This window comes from Gavia stellata, chromosome 2, assembly GCF_030936135.1.
Source record: "Gavia stellata isolate bGavSte3 chromosome 2, bGavSte3.hap2, whole genome shotgun sequence".
In the NCBI taxonomy this organism is placed as follows: domain Eukaryota; kingdom Metazoa; phylum Chordata; class Aves; order Gaviiformes; family Gaviidae; genus Gavia; species Gavia stellata.
In genome coordinates, this window is record NC_082595.1 from 46,143,793 (window position 1) to 46,170,621 (window position 26,829).

The 26,829-nt window shown below is 43.3% G+C and overlaps 1 protein-coding gene across 2 annotated transcripts; it reads left to right on the forward strand.

Moving 5' to 3' along the window:
* Window positions 1–1,294: 1,294 nt before the first annotated feature.
* On the forward strand, window positions 1,295–24,846 carry HIVEP2 (HIVEP zinc finger 2). Of its 2 annotated transcripts, XM_009820848.2 has the most exons (7): window positions 1,295–6,584; window positions 7,337–7,491; window positions 12,174–12,349; window positions 14,954–15,055; window positions 15,600–16,510; window positions 20,687–20,692; window positions 23,248–24,846. In XM_009820848.2, the coding sequence occupies exons 1-7, from the start codon at window positions 1,341–1,343 to the stop codon at window positions 24,064–24,066; spliced, it is 7,413 nt and encodes a 2,470-aa protein (XP_009819150.2). In that variant the 5' UTR covers window positions 1,295–1,340; the 3' UTR covers window positions 24,067–24,846. The 2 variants fall into 2 exon arrangements, with proteins under 2 accessions (XP_009819150.2, XP_009819149.2); XM_009820847.2 differs by lacking the exon at window positions 20,687–20,692.
* Window positions 24,847–26,829: the final 1,983 nt, after the last annotated feature.

The window sequence follows — 26,829 nt, forward strand, 5'->3', positions numbered from 1 at the left end:
CATGTATAGCTGGATGGAAAAGTCGACATTGAAATCTAAAATGCTAAAGGCACATAAACATAGTCATAGCTCATTTCGTTAATATGTGTTTTACCTTTAGTAAGACATTCTCACTAAAATTTAATATCGTGATTGGAAGATGGAGATGTGGAAAGGTGCCAGTAGTGTTGCGTTCAGAATGCTTATTTGATGTCTCTTTTTTTGACTGTTTAAAAGTAGTTTAAAAGGGTGATCAACATCTTCTTGTAAAACCAGTTAGATGGTCTAAGGTGAGAAGTACCTCTCTTCAGCCATCTTAAAATTTGGTATTTACTCCAAGGCAGTCATCTAGGATTTCTGCCTAGCTGACAGTGAGAAACAGGCATCTCCAGAGTGGAGGGCCAAGTGCATAGACATCCCCTATGGCTGAAGTACCCATCACAATATGGAAAGATTTCTCCTCTGGAAGTACTGATCACCCTCCTCTGACTTTGGAGGAAGGCCAGGTGACTAAAGTGCATGTCCGAACTGTAGGTGAGTAATACTGGATAAGGTAATTCCCACCTATGGTGTTAGGACTCCATCTTCAGCAGCGATTTGCTGAAAGGGCTTTGGAAGTAGGTGGTGGACTTTCTGAGAATCAAGCCTTTAAACTGTCCCCAGAAAGCCTTCCAAAGCTTCTATTCAATTTGGAAAGTCTAGGTCCCTGTTTTCTGTTCCTTGGAAAGTCTAGGTCCCTGTTTTCTGTTCCTAAGGCTTTTATTCAGTAGTGATTACACTGGTGTGCAATCTCTGGAGCCAGTCCTTACTGTGTCTCCTGACAAAAGGGGGTTTTGTGAAATGTAGTTACCTTTACTTAAGTCCCTCGATATTTTTCATGAAAGGCTCAATGAAAGTGCAACTGACTGCATCGATGTTATTTCGCATGGCTGTATTAATTGGTGTGTGTGGTTTCTTTGTTTTTGCTCTTTCCTTACAGATAGCTGTGTCACCATGGAAGGGATGAAGAGAACTTTACTCTAGTAGATCACAAATATCTCTGGGTCATTCTGCATCTCAGTATTTAATAACAATGCAAAATGCCCAAATGCTATAACAAGTCTTTGCAAATGTATAATAAACTGTTTAGGAAAGTTCCTGCCATGAACAGAACTGTATAATACTCATATTAGTGTACAGACGCAAATCTAATGCCTATAGACTACTGTGTGGAAAGTTCCAAAGAGAAAGAAAAGTCTGTGAACTTGCAACAGCCCTGGAAAAATGGGAGCAACAAAACTTTAAAAAGCACAGCTTTGGACACACTCCATGTGTCTGCACAGCTTTCAAGTGAACTAGCACTTAAGACCTTGTGTAACAAAATGGACTCTGGGGATACAGCTATAGGGCAAAAAGCTACCTCAAGGTCTGGAGAAACTGCTAAAGTACCAAGTAGATGGAGGCAAGAACATTCAGCTGTTATTAAGATGAGCACTTTTGGCAATCAAGAAGTACAGAGACAACCACAAATAGATCACGAGCAAATTGGAAACACAGCATCAGCACAACTTTTTAGTTCTGGGAAACTGGTATCATCGAATGAAGCTGCACAGCAAGTCACAGAGAAGCAATATCCACAACATCGTCCAAGTCCTTACTCATGTCAACATTCACTTTCTTTCCCACAGCATTCATTGCCACAAGGCTTCTTGCACAACATAAAGCCACATCAGAGCTTGGAAGGTCCTCCGTGGCAGTTTCCTAGCCACTTGCAATCAGTTGCCTCAGAGGACTTGTTCCCTTTTCATATGCATAGCCATAGCGGAGGTTTCTCCAGGAAGAAGATTTCAAGTTTGAACCCTGCATACAGCCAATATTCACAGAAATCTTTAGAACAATCAGATGATGCTCACAAAAAGGAGCACAAACCCAAAAAGCCTGGCAAGTACATTTGTCCTTACTGTAATCGGGCTTGTGCCAAACCTAGTGTACTTAAAAAGCATATTAGGTCTCATACTGGGGAGCGACCATACCCTTGTGTTCCTTGTGGTTTCTCCTTCAAGACGAAGAGCAACCTTTACAAGCACAGGAAGTCACATGCCCATGCAATTAAAGCAGGATTGGTACCTTTCACAGAGTCAGCAGTCTCTAAATTGGACCTAGATGCCGGTTACATTGATGTGGAAGCTGAAATACATTCAGATGGCGAGCAGAGCACGGACACTGATGAGGAGACCCCACTCCTAGTGGAAGGGTCTGACAAACTGAGCCCTGTCCCACAGCTCCCCCTGGACATTGCTAGCAGGAGCAGTTTTCACTCCTCCATGGAAGAGTCCTTGGTGGGGCCAATGAAAGTGCCCATTTTGATTATCCCTAAAAGTGGAATTCAGTTACCCAGTGAGAGTTCGCCATATATTGGCTCTGATATGTTGCAAAACCCATCCTTAAGTACTAAGTCTGATGACTCTCATACAGTTAAACAGCGACTTGCACTAAGACTGTCAGAGAAAAAAGGGCAAGATTCTGAGCAGTCGTTAAACCTCCTGAGCCCACACAGTAAAGGAAGCACTGACTCTGGTTATTTTTCCCGCTCAGAAAGTGCTGAGCAGCAAATTAGCCCACCAAATACTAATGCAAAGTCTTACGAAGAAATCATCTTTGGGAAGTTCTATAGGATTAATCAAAGGACAGCACTAACAGTAGCCACAGCAAATCAGGAACATAGTTTAATGGGTAGAAAGGGCAAAGCAGAGCCATTACCTCTTTTAAATAACAGATTAGATATCAAGATGCTCGAGGAACATATTTCTCAGCTGACTCCAAATAAAGAAGAACTCATTGACTCCAGTAATTTGAGCACTATTAAATCTACGCAAGTTTATCCAGGGAGCAATACAGAATCTAGACAATCCCAGACCACCACATCATCCATCAAAAGTGAATCCAATCTGTACCAAGTCAGTCAGCAGGGTGATGTGCCCATCCTTTTAGAACCCCCAGTAGATTCCTCTCCTCTTATTAGAAGTAACTCCATGCCAACCTCTTCTGCAAACAGCTTAAGTATTCCCCCTTCTCTGAGAGGAAGTCACTCATTTGATGAGAAGATGACTGGCTCAGATGATGTATTTTATCCCGGGACAGTGGGAATATCCCACCAAAGGATGTTGAGAAGACAGGCTGCCTTTGAACTGCCCTCTGTGCAGGAGGGTCACTCAGATTCAGACTATCATGGAAGACCAGGGAAAAATATCATTATTGCTTCCAGCAGACAGACAGCAGGTGACAAAGGACCATCCTTAAAAGAGAAAAAAGGAGACAAGACCTTTTATGACTATGATGCCAGTGGAAAGCACTACAGAAAGTGGGAAGAATTTGAAGCTCAGAAGCAGAACTACAGGGACTCGCCATCCTTAGGTGGGATGAACAAGGGGGGAGAGTACTTTGTTGATCCACTTGGACAATCTCAGGCAGTGCCATCCATGCTTGGAACAACTTTTGAAAACAGAAAGCGCAGGAAAGAGGAGAGTGTTGGAGATGAGGAGGACAGTCCCATGCTTTGCAGCAGTACGACTGGCGCCACTGGGGGAATTCAGCCTTTGGACTTTGATTCCAAATCCCAAATTCAGGAAGTGCCAAGGAGCGGATTTGCCCTGCAAGGCCTGGACAATACTGCCCATTGCCATGCGGAGCGTTTTGAAATCTGCAGGCCTTACTTGCAGTCTGGAAGCCCAGCAGCTTCTCTGGAAGACTCATCCATAACTGCAGAGCAAGAAAAGACTTCAGAATCACTGGCTAGAAAGCCCCCTGGAAATGTCATCTCTGTCATTCAGCACACAAATTCGTTGAGCAGGCCAAACTCATTTGAAAGGTCTGAATCTACAGAACATATTGCATGCCAGCAGGAAAAGATCTATTCACCATCTGAAACATGTGAGAGCGAGATTTGTGAGTCCCCGATGAGCCCAGACCGAGCTCCACAGACGGAAAATGCTGACACCAGTAAGCCGTCTCCGTCCCAGCAGCCTCAGCCATATCATATGCAGCCCAGGTTGGTTCGCCAGCACAACATACAGGTACCTGAAATTCGTGTCACGGAGGAGCCAGATAAGCCTGAGAAAGATAAAGAAGTGCAGAGTAAAGAGCAGGAGAGACCCACTGAAGAATTCCAGTGGCCCCAGAGAAGTGAAACCCTTTCTCAACTTCCAGCGGAAAAGCTACCACCCAAAAAGAAGCGTTTACGACTGGCTGACATGGAGCACTCCTCTGGAGAATCCAGCTTTGAGTCCACAGGTACAAGCCTCTCTCGCAGCCCTAGCCAAGACAGTAATTTGTCCCACAGTTCAAGTTTTTCAATGTCCTTTGAAAGAGAAGAGAATATGAAGTTCATCACACCTCCCAAACAAGATGAGTTTGGAAAACAGTCTGAGTTTTTAACAGTTCCAGCTGGTGCTTACTCACTTTCCGTCCCTGGGCATCACCATCAGAGGGAAATGAGACGCTGCTCATCTGAACAGATGCCCTGTCCTCATGCTGCTGAAATCCCAGAGATCCGAAGTAAATCCTTTGATTATGGGAACCTGTCTCATGCCTCTTCTGCTGGGACACCTACTACGGCGCTGTCTCCATCCCGAGAAAGGAAGAAATGCTTCTTGGTTCGCCAGGCTTCCTTCAGTGGTTTTCCAGAGATTTCTCAGACTGATCAGAGCACAGAACAAAGTATAAAGCAGGAGCAGATGGAACATGCACAGGCTGGTCTTCGCTCCTCCCAGCTTGCCTGGCATCACTCCCCTTCCTCTGTACTTCAGCCCATCCAGGTAGATGACTCTGGAAAACAGGCTATTGGCTCTTGTGCTCAGCTTAGTAATAGCTCATCCCACCTTGCCCAGCAACAGGCTCTTCTTGCAGACAGCCCAGAAATGTTAAGGACTCCCTTGATCCAACAAGCACCTTATATTCCTAACAAACATCCATCAGAGCAGCAGCAGCTATTTGCACATCAGGAAAAAGTCCCATTTCCCCCTATTCATAGCACCTTGTTTCAGTTCCCATATCCAGCTGTCTGCATGGTTCACTTACCACCATCTCAGCAGCCTGTCTTGTGGCAGTCATGCACAGAACCTCCACACTTCCAGCATAATTTTGTACAACAGCTGCCGAAATCTTACATCAAACAGCCTTTCCAAACAGATGCTCCTCCAAGTTATCACCTGGAACATGCGCCAGAGCTTATTGGAAAGAAACCAGCTGATTACGTGCACGCTAAAGAGCAAGCATACCAGCATTACTCAGGAACATCTGGGCAGTATTCAAAAAATACTCTTGCTAAGTACCAGTCAGACCATAGCATTAAACCGACAGATTCCTCCTCTGAGCAGCATCTTCAGACAGATTTTGACTCGCCAAATGATGGATCTGTACAGTCTTTGCCAGGAACAGTTGTTCCTGTCAGGATTCAAACCCATGTGCCATCTTACGGTAGTGTCATGTACACAAGCATTTCCCAGATCCTTGGACAGAGCAACAGTCCTGCGATTGTAATTTGTAAAGTTGATGAGACTGTTTCTCAAAGAACATTGGCAACTAATGCAACCATGCAAGGAATTGGATTTAACATAGCTCAGATGCTGGGTCAGCATGGAGGGCTAGAAAAATATCCTTTGTGGAAAGTGCCGCAGACGCTACCAATCGGACTGGAGCCACCAATTCCCCTGTGTTTGCCTTCCAGTTCTGACATGGCTTCTACCTTGGGAGGAAGCAAACGAATGCTTTCGCCTGCCAGCAGCTTGGAGCTCTTCATGGAGACCAAGCAGCAGAAACGAGTCAAAGAAGAAAAAATGTACGGGCAGATAGTTGAGGAGCTAAGTGCAGTTGAGTTAACTAACTCAGATATAAAGAAAGATTTTCCAAGAATGCAGAAGCCTCAACTAGTAAGGCAGAGCTGTGCTACCGAGCCAAAAGAAAGTCTGCTATCCATGTCATCCTCTTCACCACTGTCGTCCTCATCATCTCAAGATTTCCCACCTGTCAGCATGCCAACAGCTGATGCTTTCCCACTGAGCAGGGAGAAACTTTCCAGTTCTGATTCCACGTCACCAGGGCAGAAGTCCAGTGGCCCTTCTGAAGGAAGAGACTCACCCGAAGAACTGGATGTGGATGAAACAGCCTCGGATATGAGCATGAGTCCACAGAGGTCTTCATTGCTACCAGGAGAAATTCAGCCAGAAGACCAACTGAAACATCAAAAATTGCCTCTTGGGATGTTAGTCCAGATGTCATCCAATACCTGTGGGAAAGTCACAGGCTCAACCATTCTTCTGACAGACGTAGCAGATTTTCAGCAGATCCTTCAGTTCCCAAGTCTGCGCACTACTACTACTGTGAGCTGGTGTTTCTTAAACTATACGAAACCCAATTACATTCAGCAACCAACCCTCAAATCTTCTGTTTATGCTTCATGGTGTATAAGTTCATGTAACCCAAACCCATCTGGGCTAAGTACAAAGACCACTTTAGCACTTTTAAGGTCCAAGCAAAAAACCACCACGGAAATCTACACTCTGGCTGCTATGCATAGGCCTGGAGCTGGTAAACTGACATCATCAAGTGCATGGAAGCAGTTTGCTCAGGTAAATAAGAGGTTTTAATAAAACTAAATTAGTGTGTCTTTATTTCAGAAAATATTAGTAAACTATGAAATTTAAGTTAATGGGTTTTTTTTTAAAAAAATTCCCCATTGGGAAATCAAACATTGACAACTTCCCATGACAACTTTTGAGCCGCAATTTACCCTTCTGCAAGCTCTGCTACTTCTGCTGTTTCTGTCTCCATTTTCAAAATCAGATGTAAAAAGTGAGGCTTTTAAAGCCCTCCCTTCATGTGTGCCAGAGCCTGATATATTAGCTCCTTTTATTTTGTCCTTTGTTCTTGCCATGTCCCGATTCAAACAGTACCAGACACAAACATCCACGCGCGTTCGTAAGTAAAGATTAAGTTAAAATTGAGTAAGGATCTTCAGATCCATTTAATGTCTTTTACATACTGACTTTTCCTTATGGACTAAGCATTAGACAACAGTGCCAGGGAAAATTCTGTAATGGCAATAAATTACCTTCTAAGGCTTTTCCATCTCTATTTTCCATTATTTTTTTCTGAGGAAAGATATGGTGCTGTCTTTTATGTGAAGACTCTTGTAAAAATTTGTCCATGCTGCCCCCTCTCTTATTCTCCGTCAAATTAAATGGGACAAATTAATTCATCTTATAGAGTAGCACCAAAATGAGAGTTTGGCTTTGACCTGGAATGTTAAAAGTACTTGAAATGAAGTGTGCGTTTATTGTGTGCTCCAGCAGTAACACCCTTCCTTGACTTTGTTCTACAGATGAAACACGAGCCATTCTTCTTGTTTGGCAGCAAGCTTGAAAAGAAAGTAGTGGGGAATATTATAAAAGAAAGAGTAAAAGGAGACATTCATGGAGATAAAGACATTACATCCAAACAAACTGAGCCGATACGAATTAAAATCTTTGAAGGAGGGTAAGAAAATGCAACTGGAAATTTCAAGCTCAGCCTGTCATTTTAAAGAAATTTGAAAATGAGTATGAATGAATTAGGATGTGAACAGTCTCCTGTATTCCTGCCATGTCTTGTAGCTCCCAAGCCTCTTCTTTTTTGTGTATATGTCAGTCTTAAAACAAACTGCAGGGTACCTGTATACTTACTCTTGGCTCTACTTTGCTATTAGGACAATTATATTTTCTGTCTGTGTGAGAGCACTCACTCCTTAGGTCATAAAGAAATGGATAAACGGTTAACATTTTTGTATTTTCTATACCATTTCTTTGTATTTAATGGCTTCCATGAGGATATCTTTCCATTTTTAGACTCCATGTACCTCCACTCACTGGACGGGTTAGCTAGGCATGCTTACTCTTATTCTTGTAATTTTTTATTATTTACTGAAATTGGAATTTGGAGATAAAATATAAGATGACAATGAAATCTTTGGTATCTAAGGCTAATCCATAGATCTGTCATGTATGGTTGATAAAACAATGTTTAATTTTACCATGGCCAGCTGTTACTCATGTGATAACAAACAAATAACAAAGAGAGGGAAGAAGGAGACCTGAAAGCCCATTAGCATTGTTTTGAGGCTTATGAAGCTTGTTATAAAAAGCAAATTAAATGGACACTTGCCTGCCTCTGCAGTACACTCTAAAATGGAAGATACTGTTTTATTTCTTTTACAGAATTCTGACACGATGCAATTAATTTGCCAGTTGTTAGTAGTGAATAATCAGGTGGCTGAACAAGACGTGTTTTTCAGTCTTACCAAACTCAAATGGTCTCACAGCACTGTTTTATTGGGGTAACTAAATAGGTCAGAATGGAGATGTGAGAAATCAGTGCATCCATTTCGTTCTCCTGTCAGTTTGTACCCTTTAAAATCTCAGCTGTCCTTCATTAACATTATGTGTTTTGGCTCTGCTTGGACAGTCTCCATGAAATGAATGTTGGCATTTCTCTGTAGTCTGCAACACTGAAGGAGTATAGCCTACTTTTTGCCTGAAACACTGAAAATGTTATTTTGGAGATTTTGATAGGTATGCTGGCCCAGACACCCTGATCCTGGCTGTTCTCTGTAGTTGAACATTGTCCTAGTACTCAAGCCAGTAGGCTGGCTGCACAAGAGTGACCCAAATTCAGGGGTGAGCCTAACTTCACAAGAAATTTAAAGACCTGTTGCTTCAACTCACACCCACTTTGGAGTACAAAAATTGCTTCCCACTGTGCATCATTTCTGAATTTGGATGACCCAGCTGAAGACAGTTGGCACTGATGTAAGCTGTGTGATGAGAGGTCAGAAGAGTAAAAGCGTGTTAAGAAAAGCAACTTAAAGGAGGATTCAGATCAGTGTGAGCTGCAACAGATCACTCTATATATTGCCTCTACCATCTAAACAAGAAATTTTTTATGTTACTTACACCATCTTAAGTTTCCCTGGGCACCAATAAGGTCTATGAAACTATTTGTATAAAGACATATAATTCACATGTCACCTAGAAATGTCTCCTAGTAATATTTGGCTATGTTTAGATATCCTTTGAGTAGAACAAAACGTAAGAAACCTTGATGTGCACATTAATTTCTGGAATGGGGGGGACAAATAGTCTGTGCAATAGACCGGGACTTCCCCAATAGGAGCATATACCCTACAAAGCTACAGTGAATGAGATGATGTAGTGTTAACGGGTCCACTCCTTTCTTATACATCATAGTTTTATCGTACATTTTATAGGAGTTATTTGTGGAAGGATAGATTCATTCTTTTCATTAGTTTGGCTATTTTTTTAATGGGTCTAATATTCTTTACATATTATAACCATGTCTTTCATTGTTTTCTGTCCTGACTATTGAATTGGTCCTCTTCTTCAGGTTTTTGTTTATGACTTCTGAAAGCTGGTTTTTAACATGGGTGGGTTAACATGGTTAACAGGGGAGTGGAGCGCTGGTACGGCAGGTGGGCAAAAAGCAAATAGCTGGGTCTGGGGATGAGTGAGAAGCTGAAGGAACAGAATGAACGGAGTTGAGCCGAAAAGTAGATGTCACAGCACATCATCACCTCGCTGCACCAAAGCCTGTCACGAACAGTTTGTAAGCATCGCAGCAGAGCGGGTTTTGAAGGAAGAAGCTAACAACCATATTATTACCTCTGGCAGGTGGTTTGATTCAAATGAAATTATCGGAATCACAAAATCTGCTTTCCATCATCTGTGACTGCAAAACCCTGATGGGATATGAAGCAGTGTTCCTCAAAGAAAAGCAGCAATTTGAAGTTCAGTACTTGCTGCAGTACAGTTAGTTTCTAACACCATGAAGTGGAAAGAAAGGAGGGACAGGGCAAACATGGCCACTCACCTGACATCTGGCTTAATGACATTATCAGCTGACAACCAGAGTTCAGAGTTCGCTTATGTTTGCTCTTTTATATCTATCAGTAATAGGGTCTAATTGAAAATCCCCAATAAAATTACATTTTGGGTAGAAATTGCAGGACTCTGAAGCTTGTTAATGCTTTTTAACTCTAGAGCCCCATTCAAATCAAGCTCAGAGCAGCAGTGACCATAGTCCTTATATGAAAGCTGCGTAGTGGGAAGGGTGAAATTGCTGAAAGCTTCAAGAGAGGCATGAGTTAATACTAAGATCTAATACTCCTGGGGCTAGAAAGATAATCACCATAGACTCAGTCTTCCTGCGGTGTTTCAGTTTTTGGACCGGGCCTTCTTTAAATGTCAAATTTGTCTGTGTCATTTCTCTTACAGTTGTTGTTATGGTGCAGCATACTTAGAGTCAAGGTCAGTTATGGCCAAGAACTGGCCATATGAATGATGAAGAGACAGATCTTGTCTAATTGCTTTTGTGTCCAATGGGATCTGACAGGTGACAGAAGCCGGTGGAATGAGGTCAGGCAGAGGAACAGCAGAGATGGAGCAAAAGAAAAGCACATGTTATAACACAGCATTTATCTTACCGGTATCAATCAGGGGTGATAATGGTAGACTCCATCCCAGCAAAATCAGACTGTAAGAAGAGATGAAGAGAAGATAAAATGGCAGTCTCAATAATAGACATTTTTTCCATCTGTGGGAGAAAGCCTGGAGGTAGTTGATGAAGCAGTGGATAGAGAGATGACTAGGAGTCGTTGGCATGTGTGTATGAAGGAGAACCTGGGAAATGGGGCAGACAGAAAAGCAGAATTTCAGAAATGTTATACAAAAAAACCTGCTAGAGAGATGGCTAAATATTAAATTACATTAGACTATGCCAGTTTTGCCCATGGTGCCAGGGCCAATGAAGGAAAAGGGAGAGGGCCAACTTTATTGGAAAGGAGATGAAAAAAACTGAATTTGGGCATCCACATTTGAAAGAGGAGCTGATGTGTTTAATAGGTAACAAGATGGACATGAGAACAGGACAGTGTTTCATGTCTTTCTAAGATACTAGCTTCAGTGTTTATATTGCCAGTGATATGGCTGAACATATGGAAGAAGTGTTCATCTAAGAAAAGCACACTTGAAAAATATTTCAGCTCTGTAGCCCAAAAATTGCCACTTGCTTCTTGTAGAGTTATCATCACATTAACAGAATCTTTCACACAGTCCCTTATTTATTTAAAGCACTGACTGTCAGTACCAATGATATTTTGTGGGGTGCGCATCTGCAGGGTGACAGAAAGTACTTTGTGGTGCTTAGGGAGAGGACAATGGAGGACAGAGGGCAGAAAAAATATTGTTTCTCAGTTCTTGCAATTTCTGGATTTTACTTTGGGTGAACGAGGATTAAATTCTCCCTCTAGAGAATGCCCAGCACTCTTCAAACCTGAGAACAGCCTGAGCAGATCTCCTGGGCCCTTTTAGATTTCAGTATTAACAATTTATCATGATAGTAAAGGCAATGGGGAGCTTTACATAGATTTGCCTATCATCTTATTTATTGTCTAACTACACACTATGTAATCAGCAAAAATAGCATGGAACGCTTACGCCTGTGCTATGAAAAATTCCTTTAACAGCTTTCTGCTAAGTATGCAGGTTGGAAGTTTCCCATTTTATTTCTAAAGCACCGCATACCTGAGTGAACTCAACTTGGTGTCCATTAGGGAGGGATCCATCTTGGGGAACTCCAGGCAACTGTAGTGTAAATGTGTACATCCTTGCTAGTCAACTGCATTCCTTTTATGCTTAATGGGGAGAGACGACATTTCCAGCATGTGATTTATCTGATCCCAAGGGATAAATACACTAAAACAGTTAAATGAACCATGCCACAAAACAACGCTGTTTTCAGTGGTGGTAGATGCCTGCGCTGTACAAGACTACAGTTAGCTGAAATAAATCCAACCTGCAGACTCATATTTGGAGTTGTGCTATATCTATAGGAATGGTAGCTAATCTGTTTCCTGACAAGGTGTTTATCCTGTTCTCATACTGCAACCCTTTGGTCTCATATTGTTAAAACACAGTGGGACCAGTGCATTCCCTGAAAGGCAAGTATTTTGTGAGTTCCAGCCTGAAAATTCAGTAGTTCCTATGTGCTTCTGTGGATTTGTTGTGATGAGATATATACAGGATCAGGATAACATACATAGAGGTGATGTTTGTACACGTATGTGACCTGGAGTCTGTATGATTTAAATCCTTGCTCTGTTCCAACAGGTATAAATCAAATGAGGATTATGTCTATGTCAGAGGTCGTGGCCGAGGAAAGTACATTTGTGAAGAATGTGGAATTCGCTGCAAAAAGCCAAGCATGCTCAAAAAACATATCCGCACTCATACTGATGTCCGGCCTTATGTATGCAAGTTGTGCAATTTTGCCTTCAAAACTAAAGGTACTTGACCCTTTTTGCTGAACACTTGCCACTTCCCAAACAAATCTTGAGCTGTTTTGCCATCTGGGATCCAAGTACCCCTTGCAATCAAGGAGAGAATTTTCTTCAGAATAAAATTACTGTATTTATGTATATGGGACTTCATGAGAGAGGTTTTTCTCTTCTGTTTAATTGATCCGGGGATTTTGTGAGACTCTGAGGCTCCTTGAATAGCTTCATTAAGAGCTATAGGCTCTTGGCTGGTCCATCTGTCTGCAGAGAAAATGTAGTAGCGTAAGAACCGCCCTTACAAATAATATTTTCTGCCAAAATTGTTACATGGTGCAAATTTTAATTGCAGCAACACTTAAATGCTACCAGGAGAGTACACTTGTTATGACATAATGTAGAAGCAGAGCATCAGCTGCTGAGGAAAACATGCCTTCACGGGCTTTACAATGGGTCAGTTTCAAGTTTATAAATAATGTATGTCTCCCAGATGGGCCACTCCATCGGCTGTGGCATTAATTATGAATAGAGATCTGATAGCTTGTGTTCACATGTATTTATCAGCACAGAAAAAAGCTTCCATTTGTCACCCTGAGGCCACAGATAATGATATTCTTTTGAATTCGGATTTGCGTTGCAACTATCTCCTTAAAAGAAAAAAAAATCCTTTTCTTAGTAGCATTTCTTTGTAGCACAGCCCAAATGAGCCTTACGTTCTCAGTTTCTTAGCTTCCCTTTGGCAGACAAGGGAAATGGATTCTGGTCCCAGAGCGGTGAACTTACTTGAAGGGGGAGAGAGGAAGCTGAAGGAAATTTCTCCCAGGATCCCAGTGCAGCTTCATGGCTGTTTTGAGGATTGAGAATTGTAATAGTTTCCATGACTCCAGCACCACTTCTTCTGTCAAAGATGGGAATAGCTGGTGTATGGTAGTAGATCCATCAACCTAATTTAAGATGAGAACTTTCATGGGGGTGTAGAGACAAAGACAAGGAGCTGCTCATTTGTAATCCCAATAGACAATCTGGTGAGCTGTTCTTGGATCATTGTTTACATTTGATCGCTGGAGGAGTGGGTCTTGAGGAGGGACTTGAAGGAGGATAGTGGTTTTGCAGCTGTGTTCAGAGAGGACATTCCAGGCAGAAGAGATGGCATGGAAAGAAATGTGAAATCGCTTGCTGAGGCTGGCATTTCTGGCAGAGAAGAAAAAACAGGGAGGAGGTGGTATGCTATTGCACAAGGGCATGAGTAGGAAGAGACTAAGTTAGCCTTCGAAGTACAAGAAGTGTTTAACTGATGTATTACTGCTTATGAGCAGTTGTCAGCCTCATAACTATTGTTGCTATTTTGCTGAGAACAGTAGGGGACAGACCTTCAGATGTACTTAGATTTTCAGTGTACACTCTGAATGTTTAGCCATCCAGAGGCATCAGTGGCCAAGTTAGACTTTCCATGCAGCACACAGGCATGAACTCTTACTGGGGAAGGAATTATTTGAACTAGCTGGGACTGAAAGTCAGAGAAGAGAAGCCTGGCTTGTGAGCTTCTAAGCACACCTCCACTATCCAACAGAGTGGTGCAGTGGTGCCACACGTGCCATCTGGAGACGCTGGTTGGGGTCCCAAAAGCAACATCGGTACATTCACAGAGTGCTTTCCTTGAGCTAAGAAGCACCGTCTCTCGGTAGTGAGTTGGGTTTGCTCATGCCATGCTTTGCCCGTTGAATGTTGCAAATGTGACTGAAGTGGCTAAAGGATTAGAGCGATATTCTTGTTTCTCCAGCCTGTGCTTTGTGCTCAAGATTCTTTGCCATGAAATGTCTCTTGGGGCCAGTCTCAACGCAGTTTATCTGTGAAAAAACAGACCAAGACAGGCACTCCAGAAAGTCAATAGTCTAGTGTTAGATTGCTCCCTCAGGGGAATGGGAGATCTGATTTCAAATCACTGCTGTGTCTGGTTCAGATCTGTACTCCAAAGCAGGGAGCTGAACCTGGATTTCCCACATCCCAGGTGAATGCTGTAAGTACAGCTCCCCTCAGTTCAGAGATTGCAGCTAGATGGTAAGCTTACATAGAGAAGTCTCCCATAAATGTCTTTTTCGTGGGGTACTGTTGCTTCAAAATGCTTTGAACACACAGAACATTTGGAGCCTACACATGAAGTAAATGGGAGAGCCCTTAGCTTGAAAGTACCACTGTGAAACTAGGAGTGTGAGCCCTGAACGGCTGGCATGGCGTTGGAGTTACTTTGGTGTCTGGGCAATCTGTACATATCACGAACACTGAGCCCAGGGATAGATAACATCCAAAAATGAATTTTTTAGCTTGCTGAGGTGCCTAAATGTCATGCGGAAAATTGGAGAGACGCCTATATACCTCTCAGGCCCCCAGTTTAAGTTTATTTGAATTTTTTTTTTTTTTTTTGGAAGATATGAAAACCCACTCTCATTAAAACAGGCTCTGAGGGCAATGAGCTGGATGAGTCAGCCCTGTCTGTTGTGGGTTTTTTTAAACTAAAAACCCCCATCTGCAAGATAATGGAGTTAAGATACACCAAAACCTGACTTGGAGAGTGATCTTTGCTGTCGTCCATTAATTAGATTAATCTCTGATCTATAGGAAATCTGACAAAACATATGAAGTCTAAAGCACACATGAAAAAATGCCTGGAGCTTGGAGTATCAATGACATCCGTAGATGATGCTGAAACTGAAGAAGCAGGTATGTCAGAATCATTTAATTTATCTGGAACGGCCTCTGGAGTATGCAAATGACTCATTGCACTTTAGCACAGTGGCTGGCATGGGAAAATATATTAAGAGTATTTGGGGCATTTTTTAATTAAGAGGCATCTTTTTAATAAACAGGAAGTATAAAAAATAAATCTGATCCATTTGTCTGAGTTACATTTTTTATTAAGATACATGAGGAGGAGCTAGAAATAAAAGATAAAAGTATGACCTGTTGTCGTCTGTCTCATACAAAGTTCCCAATCTTTTCAATTTAGATGTGAGAGATGGCAACATTGAGCGAAGTTGGTGGGGTAGGGTGAATTTGCTTTTTATACTTCCTTTCAAGTATAGAGTTTCAAGGTATTACTATGACAAATTATGGTTTGAGACTATGAAGAATGGCTTTATGCAGCCACCCCAGGTGAAGAGCATCCAGCAATGGCAATGGGTGTGCTGGGTGGGGAATGAATGTGTCGGGAGGCATGAGAGGTGGGGTGTGTGCTCACCACTTTGACTTGCCATGGCTGTTTCAGAAAACATGGAGGACATGCAGCAGGAGGCAGAGAAGAGTAGCAACGTGGCAGGCCTGTCAGCAGAGCACCAGTTTTCTGACGCGGAGGAGTCAGATGGCGAGGATGGTGACGACAATGATGATGATGATGAAGATGAGGATGATTTTGATGATACTCAGGGAGACTCGACACCAAAAACCAGATCAAGAAGCACCAGCCCGCAGCCCCCTCGGTTCTCCTCCCTGTCAGTGAACTCGGCTGGGGCGTCTCAGGGGGCTTCCCCCGAGGGCTCCCTTTCTGTGGGACACTCCTCCCTCATCAGTTACTTGGTCACCTTACCTAGCATTCAGGTTACTCAGCTTATAACACCGAGCGACTCCTGTGAAGACTCACAGATGACAGAATATCAGAGGTTTTTCCAGAGCAAGAGTACCGATTCAGAGCCTGAGAAAGACAGGTTAGACATACCTAGCTGCATGGATGAGGATTATGTGCTTTCGTTAGACCCCAGTTCATCTCCGAGGGACCTCTCACCTTCCAGTCGACAGTCGTCACCCGGCTATGATTCTTCACCCTATAGAGATAACTCACCAAAGAGGTATTTAATGCCAAAAGGGGATTTGTCACCCAGAAGGCATCTGTCACCCCGAAGAGATATTTCACCCATGAGGCACCTTTCCCCGCGAAAGGAGGCTGTGCTGAGGAGAGAGTTATCGCCAAGACGGGATGTGTCACCAAGACGTCACCTATCACCAAGGAGACCAATGTCACCAGGAAAAGATGCGTCTGTTCGAAGAGATTTGTCTCCTAGGCGAGAGAGGAGATATATGGCCTCTGTTAGAGCAGCATCTCCCCGGAGGGGTTTATACCATAATCCAGCATTGTCCATGGGTCAATATTTACAGTCTGAATCTATTCCAGTGGGGCATTCAGTAAGTATGGAAGTATTTTCATTCCTGTTGTCAAAACCAGTGCTCTTATCTAATCTGTGCATAGTATTTTAAAAAACTTTGCAGCTTTGTAGAAGAAGAAGGCGTAAGCTCTGAGCCTCGGTGAGAAGTCCTGGAACAAATGCAAAAAATTTGGAATAGACAGAGACCAAGTCGAGATGTTGATTCGGTTAGATGCCATAGAGTCAGCCTAAGGGTCAAATCTTCACTTGGTACAACCCTGAGTTGCTCCATTAACTTCAATGAAATTAGGCTAGCTTATATTAACTGCCCCTTTTTTATTTTAAAATGGCCCAGGAAGCTTACATGGCATGTGGGGCTTGGTACAGCACTGTAAAACCTTTTACCTCCCAGACTGTCAGATGGGGTCGAGCCCAGATCAGGGCTTAAGGCCCTGATACTGCAGTACGGTGCCCATCACCCATGTATTGTTTAATGCAATAAAAGCACTAAAATAAATGGAAACTCTCAGAAAAGCAGGGTGCCTATCGAAATCAGGACCTATGACTGGAGTTTAAAGGATATTACTGTGTGACAGGAGCAGGCAGCTGTCTGCCCCGCAGAAAGCTCCATCACAACTGGCTGTTTTGACAGGGACACAACTGTCTGGGTGGAAATGAAAATACGCAAAACTTGCACAGCTGCTGTCTGTGCTGTTCCCTGTCGGTAAATCAGCTCTCAGAAACTGCTGACTTGGCACTTTTGACAGGCTCTAGCATTCACAAATAAATTTGGTCTTTAGAGTTAAGGAACAGCCTCACTATGTATGCATTTATTTATTTATTTAGTATGCTTCCCTCGCCACATTTGATGTTGCTGCTGCCCTCTCACTGCCTGCCTCATCAGCCTGCATGTGTGGGTTCAACCCTGGCAAGTTGTGACAGGCTCCTGCTGCCTCAGGACTCCTGCCTCCCTGCCCTCTTCCCGGCATGGCTCTCCTCCCTGCTTCCCCACTGCCAGTCTTCTCAGCTTTTTGTGTAAGCTTTGTGGTTCTTCTCTGTAGAGAACAAGAATTGACCCCTGAGCTCATAAAATCAGCATTTCCAGAACTCTGGGGTGAATTTCTCTGTGGAGCCAGGCTGATGTGTTACCTGCATCTGGGAATGGAGCGAGGGATGCAGTTGGGCAAAAGTGCCTGGAGCAGGGATGGACCGAACAGAGCTGAGATGCTGCCAGCCTGGCAGATCCAAAAGTGGCTTCCCAGCTTTTAGGCGCATAAGGGAAAGCTGCAGCATGAGTGGCCATATGTGTAGGACAGAGCAACACAGGTACTTCTCCTCCATCTTAGACATGGCCCCGTGGCCTGGCAAGTTTCTGGGGAGAGCAGCGGAGCAGGGTGGCTGACTAAGCGGTCTTTGAGGAAGGGCATGTTGAAACCCTGCTGCACTCTCATAGGGGTGATCACTGCGTATCTGAGAGAGGATACAAATCCAGCCAGCAGTCCTACTGACAAAGTAAGGAAGCACAAAAGGAGGATAAAGAGCCTCCAGCTTAACAGTCATGATGTCTTAGTGTTAAATGGAAGGGATTATATGAGACGCTACAGCTGACATTGTGCAGGGAGCCCAAGTCCCTAATGTTCTGCATGAGACACTTCCACTGGCATCCTGTAGTAGAGATTCTGGATGTGTGATGATGCTGGCAAAAGGGTATGTAACAGTCACCCTTGGCCATCTGACAGTTCTTGCTGTAATGTTTGCCTTGTGTGTTATGCGCACCTTCCAGCAAGGCGTTTAGCACATTGTAAGGACTCTTTTAGCACCCTTAGCTACTTCTTTTGGAAAGTCCAGCATGCCAGATGGGCTTTCAACGCTTACCTTATTTTTCAGTTAGGCAGTGAAAAACACAATGTAAAAGATCATTTGTCCTACAGAAAGCATTGGTAACTCAGTGGCATATTGAGTTTTTTGAGAGATAAGCCCAGACCTCAATAGAGTCACTGGAACCTGAACACAGGCATCACTGGAAGCTGACCCCAGGCAAATTTAAGCGAGGAAATGACAAGTGAGGATGATTGCCTATCTCAACAAATGACTGCAAAGAAGGAAAGATGGATTCCTCACCTCTTGATGCTTTTCTGGAAGACATACTTTAGCCAAACAGTAGTTGAGTTTAGGTGAAACACAAGTTATTACACTCAGTGTGTGGGAAGACAAATAACAGCTGAGCTTGCTATAAATGAAAGCTGTCAGAAGAAAAAGGAATAAAGGCTGTTTTTTACTTTCAGAGAAGTGAAATCCAGCAAATCAGAACATTATTAGCAACTGCATCAGTGATGCTGATGCCAGCTTACAATCCTGCTTCCTCTTTCAGAGCTGCATTGGGTTCCCAGTCCTTGCAGGAATAAGAGGGGTCTTGTGCTTCTGCTGCCTGCAGTTCCCAGAAGAGGCCAGTTTTCTTTCTTCTCCACTGAAATGGATGTATTTGGTCTAGTCTGTTTGGCCAGTGCTGGTCTAGTTCCCCTTCGTGTTGCTTCCCTTGAATGTTCATGCACTTTGGTGGTCCTGTGCAAAGAGCTTGTAAAGTGCTCTGGTATTGAAAGCACCACATAGAAAGCAATTGAAATTATTTCTTTAGGAAGTGGAAAAGAGCATGGGAAAAGTAATTATTTTTGTAGATAGCACAAAAATATAGAAAAACATACTTTTTTTCTTTGGCAGTTAGTAACAGGATATACTCTTGCAACAGGATACTCTCTCCAAAGTAGCCTAAGGCTCTGGTTGATGCTGGTGCACATTTGGCTTTGGCAAGTTAAATGCCCATCTTTGAATTTAAAGGCAGATCCCCATTGCTCTCTAAATACATTCGGGATCTTCTCTTCTGTCAATGCCAGAGGTTTCTGTCCTTTCTGAGGAGGCTGGTGCCATTATTGAAGGGCTCTGATTCTTCTCCCCAGTCTTTTTATGCCAGTCCTGAGAGAAAGAGGAGAGATGGGAAGGCTGCTTTTATGCACCCTGAGTGCATCTCTGTTAGCATTTTAGTTTGGATCAGGCATATGTTTTTGTTGTCACATTTGTTGTGCTTTGACTCACATTGCAGAGCAGTCTTGGAGTAAGTGACCTGGATTATTTTCGGATGGAATTAAGCCAGAAAATGTGCACCAGGAGTGCAGCAGGTGCACTTAAACTGTGAGTGAGCATTGAAGTGAGAGAGAAGAGACCACACAGGGTTAGTCCGAAGCAACCTTCCCCTCCAACCTCACAACACTTACATTGTGAACATGGGATCCAGCACCAACAGTTTCACTCTGTTCCTGCTTGTCCCAACTCCTGCTACTTCCTATTGTGGACCAGAGCTTTTGCCTCTTCATCCAGTCCCATGGCTAGACACAATGAGACTGTGAATATACCTTGCTGTGAGCAGTGCAAACTTGACCCTAGCAACAGTTTTAGCTTCTAGGAGGTAGTGGATTTTGCTTGTGTTGCTGTTTTGTTGCACCTCTCATTCATTTTGAAGTCTGAAGCCTTGTCTTGATATATTCAGAAGGGCTGAAGGGAGTTAGGCACCTCTATATCCACTTGAAAGTCGATAGGACTTAAGGTCCCTTGATCATCCCAGATGTATGGAAATTAAATCACTTCCCAAGCACTCAATACTTTATCACTTTGAGTGAAATGCATTCCTGTACAAAGAGCCAGCATAAAACTTCTAAAGTACAGGTAAACTGTATATAGGTCCACTGGCGTATGTGGGCTGCTATGGCGCATTCTCAGCAGTACTGCAAATCGAGCTGATCCTGAAACAGATTTAGTCACTTTATTAAGCACCACGTATTTTAGAAAGCACATTGGTAGTATGCTCTGTTGAATTGAATTTCACAGTAGAGTTCAACATTTTCTGGTTTTCAATGTTAAAAAGCCTCAAGTACATTACAATATGGTAATCAAAGAGATTGTTCTCCACCCGCCATCTTTTTGCAAGCTGTGGTCTGAGGCTGCCAGGAGGATGTCTGTGAAGGATGCTTGGCTTTAAAATGCAATTTTCCTCTTAATCCCCCATAGCCTGTTTTGGGTGATGTACCAGATACAGGCTAAACCCTATCTCATCCCTGTGGCATAATGGGGGGCCTGTGAAGCTGGGTATGGCTTTGCTCAGGGGTGTGGTGTGGCAGTCTGGCTTTATGACCAGGTCAGAGAGTTGAGTGAAAAGTTCCTACAGAATATTGTTGCTTGGGAAATTATATGTCACCGGGAGTTGGAGGGAAATGTGCTAAACTGTAACAAATGAGAATGAATAGGAAACAAACTGGGTTCCCATCACCTGACAAAGAGAGGAGCTCATCTCACTGTGCTGGCACCAACCCATTCTGACTGCACCACAAAAAGCTACCGTGGCTTTCTGCACTGTGCTCAGTGATAGGATCTAACACTCGCCCTGTCAACAGAATAAAGTCTTTGGATTTTCAAGATGTTTGTTAAAAGAAGACAGCTCCTCTAATATTCAGTCTTTCCCCGTGAATATGTATATGTGTGTCTGCTTGTAGGTATGAAAATGCTAGATATTGGTAAAGGAAATAAAGGCTGAGTAAGAGGTATGAACAATTATTAATGCCTGTAACCATTTATTTTGTCCGTTTCCAAACTTATCTGCCAGAGCTAGAGAAAGATAATCTGATATGTGCTCAGTGGAGCTTGGAACGCATCCAGCAGACATGCACACACTGTCACTGTCTATGTAAAAATTACACGAGACATATATTGGATGATCCTGCTGATCTTCAAGCGTGTAGCAGTTTCTATCACGTTAGCCACCTCTCACCAACAAGGACAGACTGTTGCTCTATTCCCTTTTGAAGCTGTGGCAGGGTACAACATGAAGCCAGTGTCTTTCTCAGTAAGAGATTAGTGCTTGTTCTTCGACGAGATTTTACTCCTTTTTTTGGTTGCTTTTGCTCTATTTCCCTTAGCCCAAGTTCACATCAGATGCAATAGTGATAAATGTCATGGCTTAGGAAACAGCCAAGAGGACAGTATGACTGAGAAATGGGTTGACAGACCAAAGAGGGAAAAAAAAAGGAGGCAAGCAGCTGTGCAGAGGTGAGGCTGGTGATAGGAAGGACTGGCAGGGTAGGTAAACTCTGTCTTGTGGCTTGGCAACTGCAGTTTATTCTGTAAATTTTTCCCCATTCAGCAATATAACGTGCTGTCACTGTGCTTTCTTATGACAGTTTCTCTTTTATGAGACTCAAGTGTCTCACTTTCTGAACAGGAAAACTCCCAACATAGATTAGTCTCTGAATAATAACATCACTTAAGTTCGAGTCTGATGATTATGGGTCACCCTTCCTGTCTCGACATTGATTTATATCGAACAGGACAAAGCATCTGAGCACAGTGAGATTGAGCCCCTGGGTTACACAGAAAGTGAATCTTTAATTGCCCCCTAAACCAGTTCCCTGGGATGGGATCAAGAGGTTGCTTAATGCCTTGAGAGCTAGGATTTCCCAGCAGTGAAGTGCTGCCACTTTAATGCATTGGCATTTAGCAGCGCAGTCCTCAGGCTGCCACAACAAGACTGTGGTAGCAGTACAGCTCTGGGGCAATTGATAGGTGTTTGGTCAATTTGCAGAGCAGAGATGAGCATTTTCATTCATTTAATTTCCTGTGGGAGTCCCCGAGAGTTGTGTGGCCAAATCCCACACGCAATTATGAAAATGTCATCCTGCATTTCTGTCATCATTATTCCTCTGGTCAGCAATAAATGATACTTAATCATCAGATGGAAAACAAATTTTAAAAGTTAAGAATGAAAAAAAGAGAAACCCAAAAGCCCAGGGCATATTTAATACTGAGATGGAGCTATTCATTCTTCCAAGGCAGGAGCTAATGGGAAGGCACTGAAAATGTCAACATTGCAAGATTGGTTTTTATTAGCTGTTACAAAATCCCTCATTATTCTCAATCCCACTATGAGTGTGTGAGTCTCCCTGTGACAGAATCGTCACTTTCACTCCCAGCTAATGCCTGTGCTTTTGTTATTATTTATTGTTTACACTGCAGATAGGCCAGAGTGGTGCTCCATTTTCTTAATGACTACAAAAATTTGGGTCTTCATTGCACAGAGGCACTTGAACCTCCATGGAAATACCCATCCCCTTTCATCAAGAACTGGGTAAAGCTCACGGTGTAGGGTAGGAGGAGCAAGTGCCTTCTCTGGGGCTCCAGAGCAGGATCTTTCAGCAGGCAGAAAATACGTACATGCAGTCAGATTTTTCCCATACTGCCAAGCAGTGGTGGTGAGCAGGGAGTGTTTGGATGTGTATTTCTCTGCAACAAAGCCTTGATACCCAGTGTGGACTGCCAATACCCGCACAGTTTGCATGGTCTGCCAAAAGAGAGGGTAAGATGGAGCTCATGGCCAAATTTCTCCTGGGGAATGAAACTCTATCCACCCCAAATTCTCTCCGAAGTTTCAGTTGAATATAATACTCTACACTTCCTGACCTAAATTGCTGCATTTTGTTGCTGAACACTGTTAACTAGCGGCTGCCTTTCACCTCAGAGGCATGAGCCCTGTGGGGCTGAGCTAAGCAAAACCTCCTCTGTTGTTTGGATAAGCAATTAGTGGAGTTTTCCAAATGCTTTGGGATCCATCTGGATGAAAGGTGCTGCGTGAATGGGAGGTTGTGCTAGACAGGAAAGCAGATAGGTGGTTTGGCAGCTGGACAAGAATTTTGCTAGTAGCAGTGCTGACATTTCTTTTGTTTTTTCTGGTTACAGAGAAGGGGGTTGTCTCAGGGGCCTTACTTCAACGTATATGGAGAAAAAGGAGGTATGGAGCACCGCGGGTCTAGCCCGTTCCCTGAAGGTCCGAGCGACTACGTCTTCAGTCATCTTCCACTACACTCCCAGCAACAGATCCGAGCACCCATCCCCATGATGCCTATCGGGGGTATCCAGATGGTCCATTCAGTACCGGTGGCTCTTTCAGGTTTATATCCTCCGTCCACTCTGACCCTGCAGAGGGAGGCCTCTGAGGAGAAGCAAAGAGGAACTGCGGAAATCCTTACAAAAGAATCGTACAGTATTTCTAAGCACCACGAGAAACGTACCTCTCCGCACAGCTTGCACCCCGCCGCTCCCTCCAGCGCACCCTCCTCTCCGTTGCTGTTGCTGACACAGAGCATGTCAGAGGACAGTGTCGTAGCTACCGAGAGGGAGCAGGAGGAGAACATACAGACTTGTACAAAAGCCATAGCCTCTCTGCGAATCGCCACAGAAGAAGCCGTTCTGCATGGGGCGGAGCAGCTGCAGAGGCCTTCTGAGCCTCACCAGAATCCCTTAGAAAGTGCACATTTTAGCATTAAACACTTTAGTGGATCTGAGCCAGGCCAGACCTGTGCCTCAGCCACCCATCCTGACTTGCACGGTGGTGAACAGGACAGTTTTAGTACATCACAGACTGCGTTAGCCCATCCCACCTTTTACAGCAAGAGCTTTGTGGATGTCCAGCAGTTGGGCTTTCACAGCAGGAGCGACCCCCCATCAAGCACACAGGAAAGAAAAGATCCATCATCTGAGAAGAGCAAGCCACATTGATCTGAGATGCATGGAGACTTTCACCCATACATTTACCCCACTTTTTTTTTTCTAGAGATAGAAGAAGTATTCAACTTTACAGCATGCCTGTTCTAAGTTACAGTAGTTTGCTATTATATATACTTTTGTTATATCAAAAGAATTAGATAAAATAACAAGTCATCATGAGCCTGACCAAAACTAAATTTGAAATTCTTATTGGGTCTGGTACTTTTAAATTGTACAGATGTTTGTGCCTTTTCTTTACTTTGCTTATATTCTTATAAGCATTTTTTTAGCAGTAATTTGTACATATTTTAGAATTTGTGTATCTGCTTTGTAATAAATGTAATTTCTTTCCTTTTTTGGACACTTGGATCTAAATGATGTAAAGCAAAACAGCATCAATATATGTGAGGTTGCACTAAAACATATTTTTATATGATTAAAACTGAACAGCTTTTATGTACAGCTCTGATTCTGTAATACTAATATTTATTTACTTTGTTTCATAAATTGTAAATTTTTTTCTTAATGTTGTGGATTGCTTTTCTATGTGAAGCATGGGATTTACTGTTGCGTAATTAGAACAAAATGTATATTGTAAAACAAGATATTTAAACTAGAGTATCTTATCTTATTCTGCACTTATGCATTAGTTAAAAGAAAAAGATAAAGGATGTATCAGTCAGTTCTTAACTCTTGTAATTTTTTTTTGTCTCTTGTTTGCCGGATTGACTATAACTTAAGTGCTGATTGTGATTTTAAACTGATAGTACCGTAAAGCATTAAAGTAAAACAATGTGCTATTGTGAGTTTTTTCAAAGCTTTATAAAACAGTTATAAATATATTAAAAGTATTTGGTCTTATGTGAACATGTTGATCTATATGCTCCTTTAAAAAGTTATGGGAAAACATTCCACCCCATGTAAATAAGTGCGAGTGCATCACTGGTGCCGTCTGTGTAACTCACCGGGACAGGCGAGGTCTGCTGTGCTGCGCCGGCGGGGAGCCGGGGCACCGCTGGCTGCCGGGAGGCAGAGCCCGACCACGGCTTGACCCGCTCCCCTGGCTCCAGCAGCAGGGTGGCGAGGCCCCTACGGCCATGCGGGGCTGGGCGAGGAGCCGGACCGCTGGCTGGACAAGCGGCACCCCGCCGAGCCCCGGCAGTCCCCTGCTCGCGAGGGCTGACCATGGGGCGTAGGTGTCAAGCAGAGGTGCCCCGAAGTGTCAGAGAGGGGTTTGGAGTGGGGAGAAAAGGTGTTCCCCTGCACTCGAACACCGCAGCTGGTCAGCCCCTGCTGCGGTACCCGGGTCAGCTTCAGGGGAGGCTCCCGTCCCATCCCGTGAACGGAGGAGCGTGGCCCTGCCGGCGAGGCAGAGAGCATCGCCACCCCGGCCTCTTCAAGGAGTGGGCAAGAAAGTCACAGGCAAGAAAGTCACAGTCTTGCAGAGCAGGGTCTCTGTCTGGGTGAGATTTGCTCCAGAGGGAAGTCAGGAGGAGCCCAGGCTTGTGTTTGAACACGTGTGGTGGGTTACCGCTACCACCAGCAGCATGCGTGCATGCACGCGCGCGCACACACACACATTCAAACACACACACGCGCACACACACTCAGATGAAAGAAACCAACGACCTGGATTATATTTTGTGCTATTTAGTGGATTATAAATCTGTGAAACCAAGTTTGTATATTGACTTACAATACATTTAAGGAGTGTTCTTTAAAAAGAAATAAATATACAGTTACATGCATGAGGTCTCTAGTTTTCATGTGTTCTTTGAATTTTCCAAGTTTATTGGCATTCCAGTATATTGTCAGAACCTTTTATTCCCAAGCACTGCTTTCCTGCACAAGGAGCGCCCTTACAAATGCGAGCGGCAGCAAAAAATGTGGATCATATTTCGGCCTTCTCAGATCTCATCAAACTAAACCAGTTTATTTCTCCAATAATACCATGTGGGTGAAGAACCACAGCTGGTACGTTGCCATAATTCTAGCACTATGGGATATGGCTAGTGTAATACCATAATGGACGGTGACTGCTTCTAACCATTAAAGGTTAGTTTCACATATCCATTGCAGTGTTCCTACCTTTATTCCAGATCATTATGATAACCTTGCCAAGATAAGCGCATGCCAGAAAACTGGCTCATCTCAGACTGGAGAGAGGAGAAGCAGTATATGTAGTTGGAGGTGAGCAGCTTGTTGGATCATGTTTCCATAAAAAAAGGAGAAGTCAATCATACATTTTAAATAAACAAGCCTTACCTGATAAAAGCCTCTCTCTTCTCCTCCTTGGCTGCATGGCTGTATTGAGAACAAAATGCTCTGCACAATGATCAGCTAATCAGATAATCACAGATATTTTATTAAAAGGGAACCAGGCAACCCCCGATGGTAAATGCTCTATTAACATTGCCTTTATAAGCAGCCCCCTTACTGTGGGAGTTACCTCTGGCTTGTTTGATTATTTTAATTAATTTGCAGCTGCAATTTACCATCCACCTTTTCAGCCTTGGGGCATTTTTTTTTTTTTTAATAATCATTGAGCAAGTATAACTGAAATTATACATGATATTTTTGGGTTACAATGGAGCAACCCTAAAGAGGTTTCAGGTACTTATAATCTTAATTGTATTTTCTTAATGAGTTAACGTTTATACAGTGCTTTGGAAAAAACATATCCTCATACAAGGTCTAGGCATCACTGAAGACCACTTTTCACACTTCGGAAGGGGTGTGGAGGAGGAAGGCAAACACGCCCAACAAAATTTTCCC